A 19,192-nucleotide genomic window follows, 5' to 3' on the forward strand; every position below is an offset into this window, starting at 1 on the left:
ATTACCTATTTACTCATCCGTCTTCAAAATTTCTCTGTATTTGCAACGTCCAAAATGAAACCACAACAAGAAGATATGAAGCAGTGTAATAGGTTTTTTTTTTAGGGTCTGAGCTGAGAACAGGACCTGGGTGTTGTAACTGAGGAAGAAAGCCAGCAGTGATGCTGGGGGGGAGACAAACAGACGTGTGCCTGGGAGCTCTCTGGCATACGAGGCGTTTCCCTCCCATTTCTGAAACAATCCGTGGATATCTGAGTCCAGCTCCACTCCTCGTTGTCCCTCAGCTCTGTGAACGTGTCCTCTCTTCGGACTGACCTGCACATTTCTTTCTTAGCTCTGGAACTGGGGCTGCCAGGAGCCCCACCAGGTTAAAAACAAGACGCCCCTCTTCAGGCAAACCTTTTTACTGAAATTGTCCGTAGTCTAGATCCATTTTTCCCCAGTCAGATGAAAGCCAAGTGTACCTCTGTGTACGCACATAAGGCTCAGAAGTAGGTGTCAATTAGAAATCTGGGGATTAATCTCTTGCAGAGCCAACAGCGGTGAGAAACTTGACGCCGTAAAGCTCATTTTGTTCATTTTTCCCTGACTGGATAGAGATGTGGCTCACCGCTCTGTCTCTTTGGAATCTAATACTACGACATTCAAAATGCTGTTATTAAAGGATTACTCTAATTGTGTAAAGTGAAAACTGGTAATTCGGTACCTAAATAACATCCTCTTTAAAGGACTGATTTAGCAGAAGAACTCTCCTTGCAGGTATGTAATTTGGACAGCTCGGTGACAGTTGGAAAAGCTTCCCTTATGATCTGCAGCAATTCATACGGATATATTTAGCCAGAACACGAGTCTGCTTACACTGTTTTTTTAGTCATTCATTGTAAGACTTCACCGGTATTTCCGTTTTTGAACTGCGGAAGTTTGCTTTTATTGGCCTTCGCGTTAGGGCAGCCGCCCCGACGTAACAGCGGAGCCGAGATTTCCCTTCCTGGAGGGCTGCTGAACCCCCCTGAATCAGGGAGGTGGGATCCCGAGTGCTGCTTGCTCTGGTTTCTAAAATGTGGTGAATAGCAACCAGATAGAAATCGCATGCTGTTTCTGAGTACGCCAAAGAGTGTTTCATCCAGTTGTGCTGTGCGGTATCTGCAGGTAGCAGCCGGTATTTAGCCAAATGAGTTCTGTGCCCCGAGACTGGGAGCGGTCCTCCTGTCGTTTCTGGAGAACACGGAGTAAGCACTGAGCTCCAATAACTTTGTTTAAAAAGGTTTTTTACCTAAAGGTTTAAACCTAAAGGTTTGCCCTTGCTTTTTCTCCACCCTGACGGTATGATCTGAAGCTTTGATTACAAGCAGTGGAATAAATTTGTTCAACTCTTGAAGGAAAAAAAAGTATTCGAAGTATGAATGCCATCAAGTCTGGAAGATCTCTGAAACACTGTGCTGTGAAATACAAGATGTGTGCCCACTCATATCGAACTTCACATTGTTTTTCAGTGATCTGCTTCAGGAAGAGTATAACAGGAGGCTAAACCTCAAATGATGCAGGATCTCGTAACGATCAGTGTTGCATATTCATCTTTCACTTGAGGTTGCAGAGAATTTTAAATTAGAGGGCTCAAGGATGGGCGTGTGGCTGCAGCAGGTATTGAAATAGTCTCCATTGGGAAGTACACAGCTGTGTCATGCAATGAATTCCTCTCTAAAAAATACAAGGAGCTGAGGGGTGTCGGTGTGTGGCACACTGCTCTGCCTTGGTTTGTGCTGGGAGAGAGGCTGGAGCACTGCTGTATAGCTTGGAAAACCAGGTTACCTGCTGCGAGGGCAGGGAAATGGACTGCTGTGGGCTCCCGGAGCTTCTCCTGCTCTCAGGGAAGGGTAAGTGAGCATCTGAGATGGCTGAGGGAGCAGCTGTAACGGGGAAATGAGCACAGAGCAAGGGGCAGAGAACCGGGAGCGTGTCCACAGGCAGAGAGTTGGTCTTTAATGAACTAACCCCGGAAAAAGAGAAATTTTCACGGAATACACTTTGAGTATGGCTCAAAGTGTACGGAGTGATAGACCTTTGGGGCAGTGACAGAAATCTGACAGTTTGGCTCTTCATAATTAGAAATATCTGTATGCTTACAGCAAAGAGAGGGAATAATTATAGGATGGCTGCAAGGAAGGGAAGGGGGGGGTTGTTGTTGGAACTAGAAAATAAAAGTGCTGCTTCGGTATGGATTTGCACTACAGCAATGGAACACTTCAGGTGAAGCTGATCTTGGTGGAAACAGCGGGACCGAATGATACACAGATAGATCAGGATAGTCAGAACAGTTGGTTGGAATCACAAGACCCACGAAGCACTGATCTGTGCAGAAATTATTTCTTTTCCCTGACTTTGGAGGATGCACGTGAAGAGATTTCCTGTGTGCCATAGGAAGATGAATTGTTACAGCCTCCGAGGTGTCTTGGTACGTCTAGTTCAGGAAAGGTTTGTAACCGGTGTGTGCTCTGAAATAGGACGGTGGCAGTTACAGTAAAGGGATTATAAAGAAATCGAGGAGGCTGTCTTAAGCAGACTAATGGCCAGAATGAATTTGCCAGCTCCCCGGGACAGACCAACCACGTCTGTGAAGATCCCCCAGGGGAAAGTCTAGTCACTGCAGTCCCTACGTTTCAAAGGTCTGCTGTTGTTGTGTCCTGAAACTTGGCTGCACTAATATGATGCAAAACATGATGTCATCTGGGCATCACGGATAAAACTGGTTGTGTTCTTTGGGTTTTCATGTCTTACTTTACAGTGCCGTTGTCTTCTTTTAAGCTTATCTACAGATTGCTTTCCTCCATTTCCAGGTTTTCTCTTGGAAACAATTTTCTTAAACGTTTCCTGTGCTATGTCTGTAATTGAAAAAGCAAAACAAAACCAGAGAGGTTACAAAAAAATAAAAAACAATCCCGAACAAGGCCATGTCATATCATTTCTGCAGCTACTCCATTATTTCCAAAGGCTGTGTTTTTCAGGGGTATATTTGTAAGCTTTTTGAGCTTACCCTTCTCCTTATGTGACATAAGGAACTTGCCAGTTTTTAAGAGTGTTGGCTCGTGCGTAGGTGGATTGAGGTAGGCAGCAGAGGTTGTCACTGCCTTTATTTGCTCTTTCCCCTTCGTCTGAGCTGAATAGCTGGACTGTACTCAGAGCAGCTTCTGAAAAAGGAGGAAAGCAAACAAGCTGGGCAATAATTGCTTCGGCTATCTGACTTTCGTTTGCCATCATTCCTGAGTCAGGACAAGTTTATGTTCAGCCGTGTGATCCTGGGGTGGTTGCTGGCAGGATCGTTAAAGCAGAAGGAGCTGGGTGCGGATGCTGCCTGCGCTGCCTGGAGCCCTTCTCTCTTCGGTTTAAACATCCAAGCAAACACGGTTTGGCTTTGTTTTGCTGCTTAAAAATGATAATAGAGACCCAAATATCCTGTATTCACTGCAAGGAGACTTGAAATGACATTCAGATTCCATCCAGGAGATCATATTGCTTTCAAAGCCTCTTCAAAGGAGCCGTCTGAGCTGCTGCTGCTGCCTGGGACTGCTTGTTGCAGCAGTGTTTGCTGAGAGCTCTTTAAATTCCTCAACCACTGTCTGCTAACAAATGAATATAAATGATCTCTGAAACAGGCTCATTTAACTGTTGCCTAATACGTAGCATTTGGCCTGGCAGAGTCAAAATACTGTGACTCATTTTTGTACGGCAAATTGAGTACTTTGTTTATTAAAATTACTGATTTATTGTATAATGAGAAGGGACTTGATTGCTGTTACTTCTCACGCTGAAGATTTAAAGGGCAGGTCACGGGTGTTCTCCAGCTGCAAAATATTTTCGATTATCTGTTCATCTTCCGAATACTTCACTGTTACATATTTCATAGGCTGTGCCGTAGGTGGCCGGGTCTGGAAATCAGTGAACTTACATTTTGCTTTCACTCTTAGTGGCCTTAGGGAGGCTCCTTACAGGTAAACAGAGCAGAATTTTGCCTCGCTTAACTGAGGGCACTGTGTTTCAATATAGACAAACGTCTGCAGCTGTTAGAGATTGCTAATAGTTTGCTCTGAATTACGTTTGCTTTGTTTTCTTGTAAATAACTTGTGTTGTGTTATAACGCTGCACCATGCTTCATGTAATATTCAACACTTTTCCCCCCTCTTGGAAGTCTGAATTGAAGCTGTAGCTCTGCTACTTTTGGTCATGCCTGACTTAACACAAAGGTTGGTTAATGCCTTTGGCTGTGATGTAATTTTTTCCTTTTTTTTGTAGAGGCTTCCACATAGTAAGATATAATCACCATTTTGCCAAGTTTTATTAAAGAATGATGCACGTGAGAAATGTACAATTTTAATAATCTTCAGTGGGAGTATGTGGAGGATGTCACAAGCTCGCAATAATGATTTCTAACCTGCCCCCAAATCTGTGACGTGCTGTTTAGGTTTAACACGTTACAATTGTGCTGCACCCCGTGGTTTTTCCCGATGGCCCAAAGTTTGCGTTCTGTGACCGGTCACCTGGGCCTGCCCCCGGGTCAGAGAGAAGAGTTCACGCAGCATGCTTGAAGCATCAGACTCGGGCAACAAGAGCCCTCTGTACCTTGCCAGGTGTTAAGGCAAGATGTTCTTTTCCTCCTCCTGCTTTTCCAGTTGCTTTTCAGCAGAGCCGAGTGCCGTGCTGTGTGTTGCTGCTAATTGCAGATAATGTAGCAGTGACATTTTGAAAAGTAGACATGGATGATATTCACCCAAAGGATGATACCACTATCTTCAGAGATGCTGATACGATTTTGCTGGCATAGACTCATTTAGTGATGAATTGCAGTAATAGCAGTTCAAGACCTACAGCATATTAGTGAAAATGAATCCACTGAGCACTGGTCCCATGGCACTACAACAGCACTTAGAGAACACCGATTTTCTTGAAGGGAGAGAAATCTGACTGAGAGCGTTAGCTTTTTTTTTTCCAGCAGTGTGTTATTTGTATTTGTTTCTTGATGTGTGTTATTGTAAGGTATTTAATACACAAAAGAAAAACAGCAGAGTGCCATAAACACAGAACACTGTTTTTTGGTTTAGTTCGTGGAAGACTTGCACGTGCTACAGAGATGAAGCAGTAGTGATTCTCTCAATTTCTTGTTGTAAACTGACCTAACAGGAGTCAGGGGCTAGTAAAGGAAGAAATGTCAACATGCTAAAATTGAGAAGGTAAGCGATGGTTAGTTCACACGGTGGTTGGTCATGGTGGCAAAACGTTGTAGAAATGAAGGCAATAATTGGAAAGATTTGCTAGAGTAAAAGTACAGGGCAACCTATTATTGAAGCAGTTGCCTAATTTGAGGGAAGTAAGCGTAAAGATATGCTCTGAGTTAATGATGCGCTGATGCTTTGTCTGAGAACAGAGGGTCCTCTCAGCTCTGGAATGTGCTCGGTGGAGAACAAAAATGTCCCAGGCGAAGTGCTGGGCTCCTTTGTGCAATCGACTTTAAGATCACCCAGGTGCTAGAAAATTCAGTGGATCTGGAATACAGAAATCCATAAACCAGGAGGAAAGATACAAGTATGCATCTCTCCCCTCCTCCTTCACCATTTCTACATCCTCCACGTCTAGCTGAGAGGAGGCACATCTGGGGCGTGCCTAGAGCATAGGAAGGAGGAGCTGCAAGCAGGTCTAAGGAGCTCTTTTCTGCTCTTGCTAAGTTTTAAGGCAATACCTTTGCATGTCCTTGTGTTTAAAACAACTCCCCATCCGAAGCCTTACTTTGATTTATAGATATTTTGCCTCCAGTTTTTATAATTAACCTCCACTGCTGGTGTAACTGCCACTGGTTACGACTTTGCAGTTAACATCAAAGACTCGGTAAAACATCTTAATTGCCTCTTCCACACACCAGAATGTGTTTGAAATGAGTTCAAAACATGTGATGTGTCTTTAGGTGGTGAGGAAGGACCATCTCACCATTGCCAAGTAACCTGGGGGGAAAAAGTAAAGGAGTGCTACAAATACAATATAGTCTTGCAGACTCTTACACACACATCTGTACTACCTTAAATACGCAGATATTGTAAAGAACTGGGGTTTATAGATGGTTCCAGTGTTTTAGGGCTAATACAGGCTGTGGGTTTGTCTGGCTGACAGCTTCAGAAGGGTTGTTTGAAAGCATGAGTAACCACTGACAGGTTGGGCGAGACCTCTTGTGCTGAGGGCATGGGTACCCTCCTAATATCGGATACATTAAATGGGTTTTATTTAAACATTGCCCTTACATAAGCGAGGGTAATAAAAATAAGCATTTGTGGACCTATTGCTCCAGTGTCTGGGAAAAGAGAAAAAATGGGCATGAAAGTATATGGAGGAAAGGCTGTTGTATGTAGCAGATGACTTTGTTGGGTAGGTGTAAGTGTTTCGTACACACAGGGTTCTAGATGATCAGCTGATGAGTTAGGACAACAAAATAATTTTCTGTATTTTGTGATTTGACAAGTAGCATGCCACTTCTCCGATTCTCGTATAGCTTCTGTAAGTTAATAGAGTCAGAGGAATACTTTTTCTGAGTAGTTATTAAAAAAAATAAATCTGAAAGTGTGTTGCTTTCAGCTAGGTCAAGAAGCTTCCCGGTCTAAAGAGCCAGGTATTGACAGATTATTTAAAATAATAATAATCATCATCATCATCTTAGCTCTTGGACAATTTTGTCAACACAACCTTAGCATTTTTAGTTTGTTCTACAGTTGGTTATAGTATTTCTACTGGAAAACATTTTGAGATCATAGGGTTAACAAGATATTTTCCACATTCCTAGAGAAGAATTACATTACAAACCTCAGATGTACCTTTTTGACTGAAATTAAAGCACAGACTGCCTTAAGTAGCAACAGCCACAGGTTTCTGCTTTTAAACTCTAGATTTCTTCTGATAAATTATGACTTAATTAACAAACAGTGCATATACATTGCGAAGGGTAATAATTGAATAAATATTAGCAAACAAGTCTGAAGAATGTTTGAGGTAAAGCAAGAGACAGGCTGGAGTCTCTTGATAAGGACTAAATGCTGTGCAGTGTTACAGTAAGCATTACGTGTAATGCACTAAAGGTTGACTTGTTTAGCCCTAAGTTATATAACTTAAAACTTCTTCCTTTGTGCCTGAGAGTTTGTCACGTATAGAATAGTACAGATGCTACAAAGAAGACTTGATACTCAAAGTTTTCATTTCATTTTCTTAAAAATTCAGAAGGCTGAAAGCAAAGCAAACAAAATCCATATGCTACTAATGGAATTAAATCAAGAGTTATATCCCTTTATCTTAAAACCTAAGTCTCTCACACAAGACCTTTCCTCCTGTCCTTCATGCTACGTGAGGTACTGTGGTAAATTCGAGCTGCTGATGTACGAGCACTCCTAGTAATCCTGTTTTAGGAGGGGCTTCTGTGCACATTAGAAAGCTGCAGTAGCTTGGTGCCAGTCTGGGCACAAATTCATTACGGCTCTGCATATTTTGAGTAGAAAAGCTACCACAGGTCTTTCAGTAAACAACTACCTAATTACGTTCTGGTGGGACGTGCAGGTAGCAGATCTGCTAATACCCTTGATGGTTTCTCCGGGACTCCTAAAGCAGCAAAACCACGTACACGTAAGAAATAACACAAAGTGTATCTCGGTGCTCTGCAGGAGGGCAGGCCTGCTGATGCAAATTCACACGAGCAAATTCTGGGGCAGGGCTTACTTAAGAAAGGCATATAAAACAGCTTATACTTGTTTAAAAAGCTTGTACTCACCCTTCTCTGTGAGCTTCTCCTTTCTCTAGCTCCTGTATAACACCCAACAACACCTTTATGGTTTCCTGACTGGAGCTGATCAAATTTTCCATCATCTGAAGCTGCGCTTTCAAGTCCACAACTTCGGTGTGAGGCACGATTTGCTGGCATTCCTCGCTCAGGGCGACGGCGGCCTGGCAGGGCTGCGCGCCCTCCATGGGCGACACGTCGACCTGGAGGCTCCGCTCGTGACACTCGCTGGCTCGGCACTGGGCCTGCAGCGGGCAGGCGGGCGCGTCCCCGGCCTGCGGCTGGACGCCATTCAGGTGCACGGTCCTCTTTCTGTCCTCCTCGCCCGCCGGGCACAGCGACCAGTCGGGCTCGGCCGCGAGGTGAGGCAGCTCGGGCTGCGAGGCGTCCGCGCCGCCCGCCGGTAGGTAAACGGTGGCCACCTCCGTTTTAAACACCCTCCCGTGGAGGGGCTGGCCGGGCTCCTCGCTCCCCGGCTCCGGCTTGGCCGCGTTGTGGAGGGGGCAGCCGGGCAGCTCGGCGCCCTGCCAGGCCCCCGTGCACGCCCGCTCGCCCACGTGGGAGATGAACTCGGCCGTCTGCAGGCTGCCGGCCTTCCTGCCCCACTGGCCCTCCTCCCCCGAGCTCCTGCCCTCCTTGTCCTTGAGGTCTATGAGAAACCCGTTGTTCTCGCCCTTGAAGGTGTCACCGGTCGAGGCGCTCTTGATGATATTCCCTTTTTTGCGGTCCAGAGGAAAGGTCTGGTAACACTTCTTGAGGTCCGGGGAGGTCTGCACCCCCGTGCTCTTGGTGACGTTGGGGATGGACCTGCGGGCGGGCACCGTCATGTACTTGCGGTACGCCGTTTTGTAGGAGACGGCCTTCGCTTCTCGCTTGTCGCTGTCCTGGCTGCCGGAGAGCTGCTTGTCCCGCTGCTCGTTCTGGGCCTCGCAGATATCCTTGAATCTCACCTGCAGGGCTTTGTTGCGCTTCTTGATCTGCCGGTTGGGATCCAGTGCATATTTCATCTCCAGAGCAAGCGAAGCTGCTGGCTCAACTTCGCTTTCCGAGGCGGTAAGTAAGCATTTGCTGGGCTCCTTACTCACCATGATGCCTGCATTCAAAAACAGTTCAAAAAGCCCGTGTTATAACAGAACTACTGGTTTTTCCCACTAGTTTTTCCCCAAACTTTTAGTATCTGAGCTAATTTCCTGTGTGCTCTGACTGAACGGGCTGGCGCTCACAACCTTTTGGCTGGATTCTCTTAATTAACTCATAATCCTTGGTATTAGGTATTAGATGGTAGTCTTTCGCTAGAAAATAGCGCCTTTATCTTGCCGTGCTTTGTGAGATTGGCTAAAACCTGCTCTCGGGGGGGTGGGAGCAGGCTGTGACCTCTGCAGGGTGACAAAACCAGCTGCTAGGGGGGCGAAACCCCATTTTTGTGGCACCCAGGGGGGTTTTCCTGACCCTGTTTCAGAGGCAGGCACCGCGGCTGTCGTGGGGCTGGCTCCCCACACAGGCTGTGCTGCACGGGAACCCAGGCGCTCAGGAAGCGGGTTATTTGAATTTACGTCACAGTTAATAAAATGTACAGGAAAAAATAACTTTAAAAAGTCTGTTTGTACAGATAGGGAGAAGTCTGCAGCACTGTACCCTTAACTCTCTTTTAATGCAAATGTTGGTGGCAAGAAATATCAAACCGGCATTATTTTTCTACAGCGTGCCTGCTTAGAAAACATGACTCCTGTGTAATATAGTCTGCGTCCTTGCACAAGATTTATCTAATTTCTCACTGCAGATGTCAGTATCTGGATTTTTTTTTGAAATCTACCTCATAGCTAAACGTAAAATCTGGATATAGATGAATTTTTAGCAACCCGTTGGTACTGCTGTGTGCATAAAGTTTATGGTCTTTGAAAGTTTCTGGAAGAAGTCAGCAGTGCGTAAATTAGTTTTGCTTCAGATGCAAAACAACCCATCCTTTCCTAGAAGCACAATATACCTTTATAACAGAGCTTCTTATCCCAAAGTATCCTAAAGTACTGAAAAAAAAAGAAAGAAAAACAACGAAAACTGTGATGAGTCAGAGCAATGACTTAATCTGCTATTGAAATATGAGCACCTCCTCAAGGATGAAAAGATGCCAACTGCTTAGCACAGAGCAAGGAAAAAAAAAAGCAGCTCTATCTCCGTACAGATCATGTGGGATCTGGAGTAACTGGATGGCTAAGACCTCATTTTTACACTTCATTTGAAGTTGTCATTTTTAGTCTCCTATTGCGCAAATTCCTCCCTAATGCTGAGATTTACTGAATTACCGAATTCTCACTTAATCCGGGTATTCTGCGTGTATCTCCTATTTAAACACGGCTGTACCTTCAGCGGGACTCAGAGTACAAGGTATAACGAGTAAAGGGACTTCCAGGTATGGCATTTGGAATACATTTTTGATAAAAATTCTCCCATTAATAAAAAATCTGAAACTCTTGAAGACTTACGTGCCACTATTGGGTATGTTTTATAACATCAACTCAGTGGTACAAATGAATACTTACGACTAGGCTGTATTTAGTTTTAATTTAATAAAAGATAATAAGTTAGATTCAATGGGAAATTGAATGTTTACAGTTTTTTTCAAAAAAGTAATTATAACCCTAGGAAATATGAACACATGCAAGTGCGTGGCAGACAACCTGTACACTGCAAAGTTGGGCTTCTGCTTTATCTAACAGCTTTCAAAAATCTCTTGCAAATGTGTCATTACTTAAAACTTTTATCATATTATACTTCCCCATTTCAGCTAGTTGTTTGCAAATTGCTGGAAGTATCCTGTCTAGTTTACTTTTTTCTATTTAATCTGTCACGTTCAGGTAGCGGTGATGAGAAGCAGTTGTTTTAGAAGGGGAAGTTCCTATGTGAACCTGCATGATGCAGAAGAAAGTCTGTAAAGAGGAGAAGAAGGGAGAAGATTCAGGAGAAAAAAAATCAAATAATGGAATCTTAGATTGCTAGATACTAGTTTTCAACTGAGTATGTATCTATAAACAGAGTGCATGATAGCATGATAGTGTGACCAAGCCCCTCTCATTATGGGGAAAAAGATTGTAAAAGGAGCTGCTGAAAGGAAGCCTAAAGATAAAAGTGAAGCTGAATGTTACGTCACAGCGATCTCTTGTACTTTGTGCTTGTGTGCGTAAGCTCAGCTCTCTGTATGCCTGTAAAACATGACGTGCAGAGAATTTTTTTCAGAAAAAAAAAGTGAACTAAATAGGAACATTACAAAGTTTTTGTTCCAATTAAAAACCTGAATAAGGGGTCAGTTGTGCTGTGTGTAGAACACTAGTATCCTACGCTGGCTGTTTGGGGCTGTCTTTTAATTGTATCACTTGCAGAGTGAAGTTACGCCTGTGAGACACATCCTGTGTACAGAATCCCATTTGTTCGCAGCTTCCAGAAGGAGTGCTGGTAGAAAATGCATCCAACTGTATAAAGGTGGAATTTTAGAACACTTTGGATAACGAAGCGCTTTGTAGGATACAAACCTGTGCATCCGTCAGCCTGCCATGTGACAGACATACACTGCACGTGGATAAAATACGTTGTAAAAACTAGTGTCAAAACAAAAAAGCACTTTCATAAATATAAAGCTATTGGAAGCAAGTCTTTCTTAACTTCCATATATCCGATAAGTCAATGAGTTTGCCAAAAAAAAAAAAAGAATACAGTAACACAACATCCATTGTATCCTGTATTTTCAAATCTGCTCATGTGAGTTCCTGCACTATTAGGGAATTTTACCAGATATGGTATGTTGCATTAGAAAGATGTGAAACACCTGAAATACTGGAATTATTTCTGAAAAGAGGATGCATTTTTACCCATAAAAGAGGCTCACAGAAGCTGGTTGTTAGATCTGGAAGTCACTTACTGCAAACATCTCTTAGGATACCTTAGAGTCGTCAACGTTCCTGGAAGAGTCAGTTTTCTGGCACTTTATTTGACAGTAGGATCCACTAGCATACAATGTATGCTAATATTGGCTTGATACATTATTAGAATACATCCAAACAACCTCAGTTTTCAGATTATTTGGGATACTGCATTATCCCATAATCTTTGGGAATGCCGCATCACTGGGTCGGTTTGGAATGACTTAATTGGCAGAATTGTGTTCTCTCCATAAATGTTATTAATGGAGCCGCTAACCCAGATGAAACCAGGAGCCTGGTGATATTCTACAGAATAGAAATAGATAAATGCAGCACTCTATTCAGTGTTGCAGTTAATTGTAAGCGTGTCTGTAATAGCCAAAAATTGATTCTTCAAAAATGCTCGTCTCCCTTTCCCAATTGCACAGGCCTGATTGATTTAGTTAATCTAGAGTTTTCTGTTCCCTCTGGTAGCTTGGACTAATAATCTTATCAATAGCTGTGACTAAGAATGACAACCACCAAAAGAACGAGAGCTGATTTTTTTGGAAGATTTACTCAGTTCTCAGCATGTCCAAGGAGAACTGGATGCGCATGCTGGAAAGCAGAATGGTTGAGCCAAGAGTTGATTTAGAGTTATATAAACTTTCCTGTGTTAAATACTTTTTTATTTCGTTTCATTTATGTTTCAGACGAGGCGTTTACCGCAATTTTGGTTTATAGACACTACAATGTGCTCTTCTGGGAGTGCTGTTTAACCATCTCACCTGTATTTGAGCTCAGTTGGTGCTAGAGGTCTACTCTCTTTCCATTAAGCCTAGTGCCAAAATTCATACTGATTTCATGGGGAACAGGAGCGTGCCATGGGCACAGCCTGCACCTGGACGGGTAAACTGGAAAAGGAAACCTCATTGTCACTTGTTTCCATTTCCCAAACTATCTATCTGTAATCCTGCTGCTTGTTACTCAACTGCTGTGTTTCCTGCAATACAAGGGAAGACTGGCATACGTAAAATGTGCGACTGTAAAATATGATACACGCTGCATGGGTTTTGGATACGTTAGGAAAACTACTGAGATGGAGATACTCAATTTGCTTGAGCACTACAAACCTTATGGCTTCCCCTGTCACGGGGCTAGTAAAGGCTTGGGATCTGAATTTCAGTTGCAGATGCCAACAGAGAGAACACATCGAAACTTTTTGTCTGTGGTTACTCTAAACAAACCCTGATTGTGTGACATGATTTGCTACGCTAAATATTTAATGATCACAGAGCTTATTTTTCAGTTTTTATCTTTGATTTTTTTATAAACTCTTGGCTGATTAAACTTAAGCAGTGTTCCCTTAAGTTTGAATATGGAAATTAGCTGTTCAATAATAATGAAGTGATGCACAGAGAAGCGTTAAGTTGGTAGAAAATCTTGTAGTTAAGCCACGGAAAGCACCTTTTTTATTATTTCAGGTTCTCAGGAGCATGTTTTATTCAATTTCATAAATGCCTCCCGTTCAATTCTTCATTCTCATTGACACTGCCCAGATTTCTTTCTCTCGGTTCAGAAGTGGCGCCGGGCATGGCCAGGAAGGAGACCTGCCTTACCTGGTTCGTGCCCTTACGAGGGACAGTCCTGGTTAAGTCTGTGTCGGTAGGTAAACCACAAGTACATCTTCGCAGGACTTCACTGTCCCCTTTCCCAAACTCCTCAAAGTCACTGCACTACCCAGGGAATTAAGCTGCCGGATTTCTCTATTGATTTTTTTTAATGATGGAAAAGGAGACTTGTAACTTACCTCGTAATTTAAATTTGATTTCTGTCAGTTTGACACAGAAATGTATTCAAAGTGTAAATGTGCTAACAAACAGCACGGACTACGTGCAACTTCCCAAGTTCCGCATGCAGACAAAAGGCCCAGATCCCAGCCTGTGCACTTTCAGGCCCAGGAAGGGCATTGGAGATGTAGCTGTAAACTTCTGAGCATGTATTAAGAGCACAAAGGAAAAATAACGCGAGGGATTGCAAACGATTGGACTGCACTGTGGAAAGGAGAGCCCACTGGTGAAACGTATCTTCAGGCTTCTGAAGGCTATACGTCCTCATAAGAATCCTGCTCTAGATACTGTTCTTATGCATCTAAACATTATCATAACGTTTAATGTATATTTGTTTTTCAAAAAGTATTTTACGTCCATAAGTTGCCTTTTAAGTGCATGCGTAGCCTGTAGTCTATTTCTACCATTAAAAATAGACATTTGAAAGAAACTGGGATTCATTTCCTAGAAATGAATAGAAGATGGAAGCCTGTTCTAGGTAAATTTGAAATATACTACCATGTAGCCCAGTGACAGCAAGTTGAGAATATTCTACGTGCAATCTAAATATTATATCTTAATTTTGAATTAGATTTTTTCCCTCGCTTTCGGACAATCTTTCAGCTTTTTGAGGGGTGTTTTCAGTCTTTTAGAAGGAATCCAATTGTTAGATTAACTGGCCATTTTATCATACAAACTTAACAATCATGTAGATAATGTCCTAAAGATTAATGAGTAAAGCCCAGTAAACAAAACTGGACTGATAAAAAAGAAATCCATTGGAAATTAATAATGATCTTAGCCAGTTATTAGTTGTTGCGGACACTTGTCCTATGTTACAAATGTGTGTAGAGTTTTAATACTCAGATATGAGGATGAAATCTGGCCTCTAGCTACATTTAAGGTATGCCCCATTTTTGTGGTTTACAAAGTCCAGATGGTTGTTAGGGGAAGAAATACTGCGTGTAGTGACACACCGAACTGACGTGTAGACCACTCTGTCTTCCTTCTATCAGAATTGTTCATGTAGAATAATAAAGTTAGCAGTGCTGGTAAATGTCAAACTATTTTTTCTTTTTAAATCTGTTCTGAAACCCTTAGGCGTTGAACTTGAATTTTCTCCCTTGAACTTCCTTATTTATTGCTCAATACCAAATTCGTTCTTATTGCTGCATTTATGGATTCTGTATTTTATCAAGCAGAGGGCGAGCTGCCGTAGCCTTATAATCTCCCTGCTTTGAGAAGTTTGCACCACTTCCATGCACTACAGGGCGCTGCTACCATTTGCCCAACTCAGTGCTTTGCAGCCTGTGCTCTGGAGACGCTTTGCTTTTGTTTCACCTGCGTTATTGCTGTGTCTGCCAGAAAAGAAAGCTCACGTATGCTCCCTAGCAAACGTGGTTAGCAGATGGGGAAGGGTTGTTCTGTCTTCCTGAGAAGAATTTACAGGTTCCACAGACAAAAACAAAGTTGAAACCCTGCTGACTTGAAACTGATGTTTCACTTTTCAGGAACTTTCTCCTGTGAAAACAGCTTTGGGATGCATTATTTGGAAATAATGCATTGTGCTGTAAACTACAAATGTTCGTTAGAGTCGTGATGCTCAGCAGTACGATTTCCAAAAACGGTCGGGCAGTTGGACAGGATGGTCCTGGAAAGTCTGCTCCAACAGAACTGTTCTGTCTATCGATCAGCTAGTTGCAGTGATGACACAGGAGGGATTCTTAATTGCCCTAAAGTCTTCCTTCGGAATAAGTATGATCGTGTGGCATTTGATTTTCTTTTTTCTTTTTCCTCCCCCGCATTGGTAGGCTCTGTACGAATGATATATAAAAGTCATATCCCAGCTAATGGCTCAGGTGGTCAATAAATGCCTGTAAATGCTCTTGCGAGCTTTAGCTTTACAGCTGAGTGGCTGGAAATAAAATATATGATTTAATAAGCCTGTGGACTTTTAGATAGAGAAGTTACATATTGCAGGATAAACTATTTAAAACTTCCTTACAATACAGAACAGTTTACCTGAATACACAAATGATACGTGTTACCTTCTACATGTTTGACGTCTGCTGTGTGTTCTGAACAAGAATTTGTAATAAGCCCTAGGTTTGGGTGCTTCCTGTATTGGTGCACGCGTAAGATCAAAAGGTGGAGATAAAATCCGGTACAATAAGGGTTACTTTTCCCCTAAAATGTTTGTGCAACTAATATTAATGCTAGTAAGAGATCTGCACTTACATAATATAGACCCTTGTGGCCTGAGTTAATAACGATTTCCTTCATATTGGAACAAATACAATGTCAGAAATATTGCCTGCCAATTCACAGCATTCAGAGGGTTGACACGATATGAAACACTTGCTAGAATGTACTATGTCACAGTACTATTACAAGAATTATGCTCACTTTTAATGTATTATGCAGCTATTGCTGCTATAAAAATCTGAGTAAAGGTTTATTAGCATTATTTTGCACAGATTTACATGGCAACTCTTTCAGTGTTACAGCTGATACTTGTAGTGGAAGGATGTTGCTGAGGATGTGTTGCTAGGAGAATCGCAAATAGCTCTGCTTATACTCTACTGTCTTCCAGGAGCCCAAAAGCCAGCCTACTTTCACTGGAAGCCTTTTGTCATTTTTATGGCACTTTCTCTTAAATAATTAAAGCAGCAAGCTTAAAACGAGAACTTAAGGACAGTTCTTAATCTGCGTTATTTTTAATACTAACCTTTAATTGTTCTCAATAAACAACAGTAGTTTTTGTGGGTGTTTAGAGGGGGGAAAAAAAAAAGTATCAAATGATGACAAGGAAACCAGTTCTGTTCCGCTTGTCTTTTTGCATCCTAGCTTTCCAAGTGGTGGGTAGGGTGCAGACAGGGAAAGTTAGAGAAGCAGGTTCCAGCCCCCTGCTTGAGCCTTACAGCTTTACTTTTGCTGTGGAGGCACTGGAAGGCACCGCGGCGCTGGGCTTGGGTGCAGGGCAGGGTATGCAGATATAGCCTCGCCGTATGGGAAGCTGGGTTTGGAGCCTGTGCTCGAGCGCTCACAAACGGGAGGTGACAGCCAGGAACGACTTCCCGAGGTCAGCGGTTGTAAGGCATCAGAGCGCCGTCGGCTCTTCCCAGCTGCATCACGGTTACATGCACACAGGTGTCAGGAGGGCGTGACGTGGTGCTGAAGAACGCACTTGGGTAATTTAGGGCTAAAACTGGACAATTTAGCAGGATATTAATTGACGAATAGCATCGGTGTAGGAGATTTGTGTTGGAACTCCAGCGCCGCCACTGGGAAATAAACCGTGTGATTTTCACCCTCTTGAGGAGGACATCTGTGAACAGTTTTAATCTCCAGCAGGTTCTGGCTCTGTTGTGGTTGCAGATCGCCAGCGTGCAGCGAGACCTGAGCCTGCTGGTGTTGCGGAGATAGGAGAGGGGTGCACACATCAGTCTGCCCTCTGCAACAGCGAGGGATGGTACAAAACTGAACGTTGGTTACCTACGAGTGACATTTAATTGCTGTACTGCGAGTGAGAAATATTCCCAAATGTTGCAGAAATTCCTTCCTAAGAGCTGGTTCTCCAGTGCTGTTGAAATAACGTGAAGGAAGAGCCAAATTCTGGTGTGGGCTGAAGTTGTCTGTAATGCAGACATCTGTGCAAAAGCCCCAAAGCTCAAATCCCGAGGTCTCGACTTCTCCTCAAATGTGAGCAATGTGGGACGAAGCTTGGAGCTGCTGAGCACCCAGGTGAAAGTGCTTGTTCCAGGTCACCAGGGAAAGCGTTTTCGGTTCAGTACAGGAAGAACTGCGTGCAGGACGAAGGGGAAAGCGATGAGAGCATGCGTGGGTGGTACGGAGATGGGAACTGAACTGCTTCTAGGTTTTGTGACCCTGGGAGGCGACATGGAGGAAGATCTCCACACACACTTGGTGTTGTCAGTGGGTTATTTGTGGCATGGACGATGAGGAAGCACATTACAACAATCATTAGAGATCTTCTTAGGGATATTTATATGGCCCTTTTGTCAGTCTGAGTTACGTACTCTGCTTATCTGAAACTGTAGGACTGTGGCTGAGAAGTCCCCTATTATTAATCGGAATTGCCTGAATACCGCTCTAGGCACCAGAATTGCCTCCTAGTCAGATAATTTGCATCATTTTTATTGTGGCTTTGTGTGTTTTTATACTCGCACAAAGTGCGAATGCAAGATATAACACATTTTTCTCACCAGCCTGCTCAGCTAGGGCTACCTAAAATACACAGATTCATCCTGAATGGAGGAAGTTAGGCCCAGCCCGTGGAAGGGATCAGTGTTATCGGTGTTAGCAGGCAGTTCAGGCGTCATTTCTCGCTGAATTCCTCTCTTCAGCACTGGGATGTTTTGTCTGTCCCTTTGTCAGCTCCTGAGAGATACTGCAGCATTTTATTTGCTGATGGCTTTGATACACAAAAATGTATTAAACCGATCCACAATTTAAATGTCTGCACTTGCAGCTATCTCCTCCTCCATTTCTGATTGCATTTGCAGGAGAGAATAATGAATGTAACAACAAAATGGGCATGAACAACCAATTACTAATGATATGAAGGAGAGATTGGATTTGCTGTAAATGTTGTTTCTTATGCCTATGGAAGTGTCCAAATGTTATTGATTTGACTAAATTCTCTTCTTCCTCCTTTTCCCAAGGAGAGCAGAAGCAGCTAACAAGACCCAAACCACTTTCCATGTTGCTAACTTCACAGTGCAGTCCCGAAACTACACACCTGCTTAAGCAGTTTTATATCAGGCACAAGTAGTTTTATATCAGGCGTTATACAGCCTCTTTGCCCATTTTTACAAAGGCACTTACGCCATGGTTCGTGTGCCTGGGGCTTGTTCGGGCCCTGTAACTTGCAGCAGCTTTGATCTCCCTGACTCGTTCACAAGCAGCAGCACTGCAGCTCTGGCGTGAGCGTTCACTGCTGTGAATTTTTGGGCAGCACAAAGCAGCTCCGTGCTCTTGCCATGCTTGGGGTACCCCCAAACCACCCCAGCACCCAACCTGAGGACGGTTCGGGTATGTCCCCCCAAGCTGCGGTCACAGTGGTGGGCTCTCACACCTGCCTTTTGTGTCTCACCGAACTCCAGCACGACTTCTGAGTCCCGCTGCCGTGGAAGTGGGCTGTGTTTTACCTGCATACGTCTCATAAGTCAGGGCAAAACTGGGTCTAAATACACGATGACAGTTTTTATTGGAAGCTGTGCTTGATGTTTTTGGGAGTACAACACAGGTTTTACTGCCATGGCTTGTTTCAGAGGACTGTCTCTTGTATGACTGAATTACCGACTAGGTGTCTGCGTTTTTCCTGGAGGTTAAAAAAATGAAGAGGTGAGGAAGGGCAGCTATAAAACAAGCAGGGAACGATTTTTTTTTTTTGAAAAGCAAGCACAAACCAAGTAAATCCTCCTTTTTTAGCTGTTGACACTTCCTTGCTCCAGACCATACAGGCTCATCCTCCTTTGCTTTTGTTTTTAAAATAATTTAATTTTGTAACTACGTGGGCATTGTGCACAAGCATGCTGTAATGCACACAGACAGGCAAAAATAACCTGCACCACTTGATTCTCTTCCCCATCGATGGCATAGGGTTGGGGTTTTGCCAGTATTCTTTCAGTACAAAAATATAAGGAATC

General features: G+C 43.3%; 2 protein-coding genes across 5 annotated transcripts in view; one reads left to right on the forward strand and one right to left on the reverse strand.

Moving 5' to 3' along the window:
* DOCK1 (dedicator of cytokinesis 1) overlaps positions 1–19,192 on the forward strand; it is a 283,861-nt gene that overhangs the window by 110,814 nt on the left and 153,855 nt on the right. The window lies entirely within an intron of this gene.
* INSYN2A (inhibitory synaptic factor 2A) overlaps positions 1–19,192 on the reverse strand; it is a 49,331-nt gene that overhangs the window by 25,934 nt on the left and 4,205 nt on the right. Inside the window, exon 2 of the mRNA XM_040563061.1 lies at positions 7,793–8,894. Coding sequence (XP_040418995.1) covers positions 7,793–8,889 — 1,097 coding nt within the window. The 5' untranslated portion in view covers positions 8,890–8,894. The remainder of the gene's footprint in view (positions 1–7,792; positions 8,895–19,192) is intronic.

Source organism: Cygnus olor, chromosome 7 (assembly GCF_009769625.2).
Source record: "Cygnus olor isolate bCygOlo1 chromosome 7, bCygOlo1.pri.v2, whole genome shotgun sequence".
Classification (NCBI taxonomy): Eukaryota; Metazoa; Chordata; class Aves; order Anseriformes; family Anatidae; genus Cygnus; species Cygnus olor.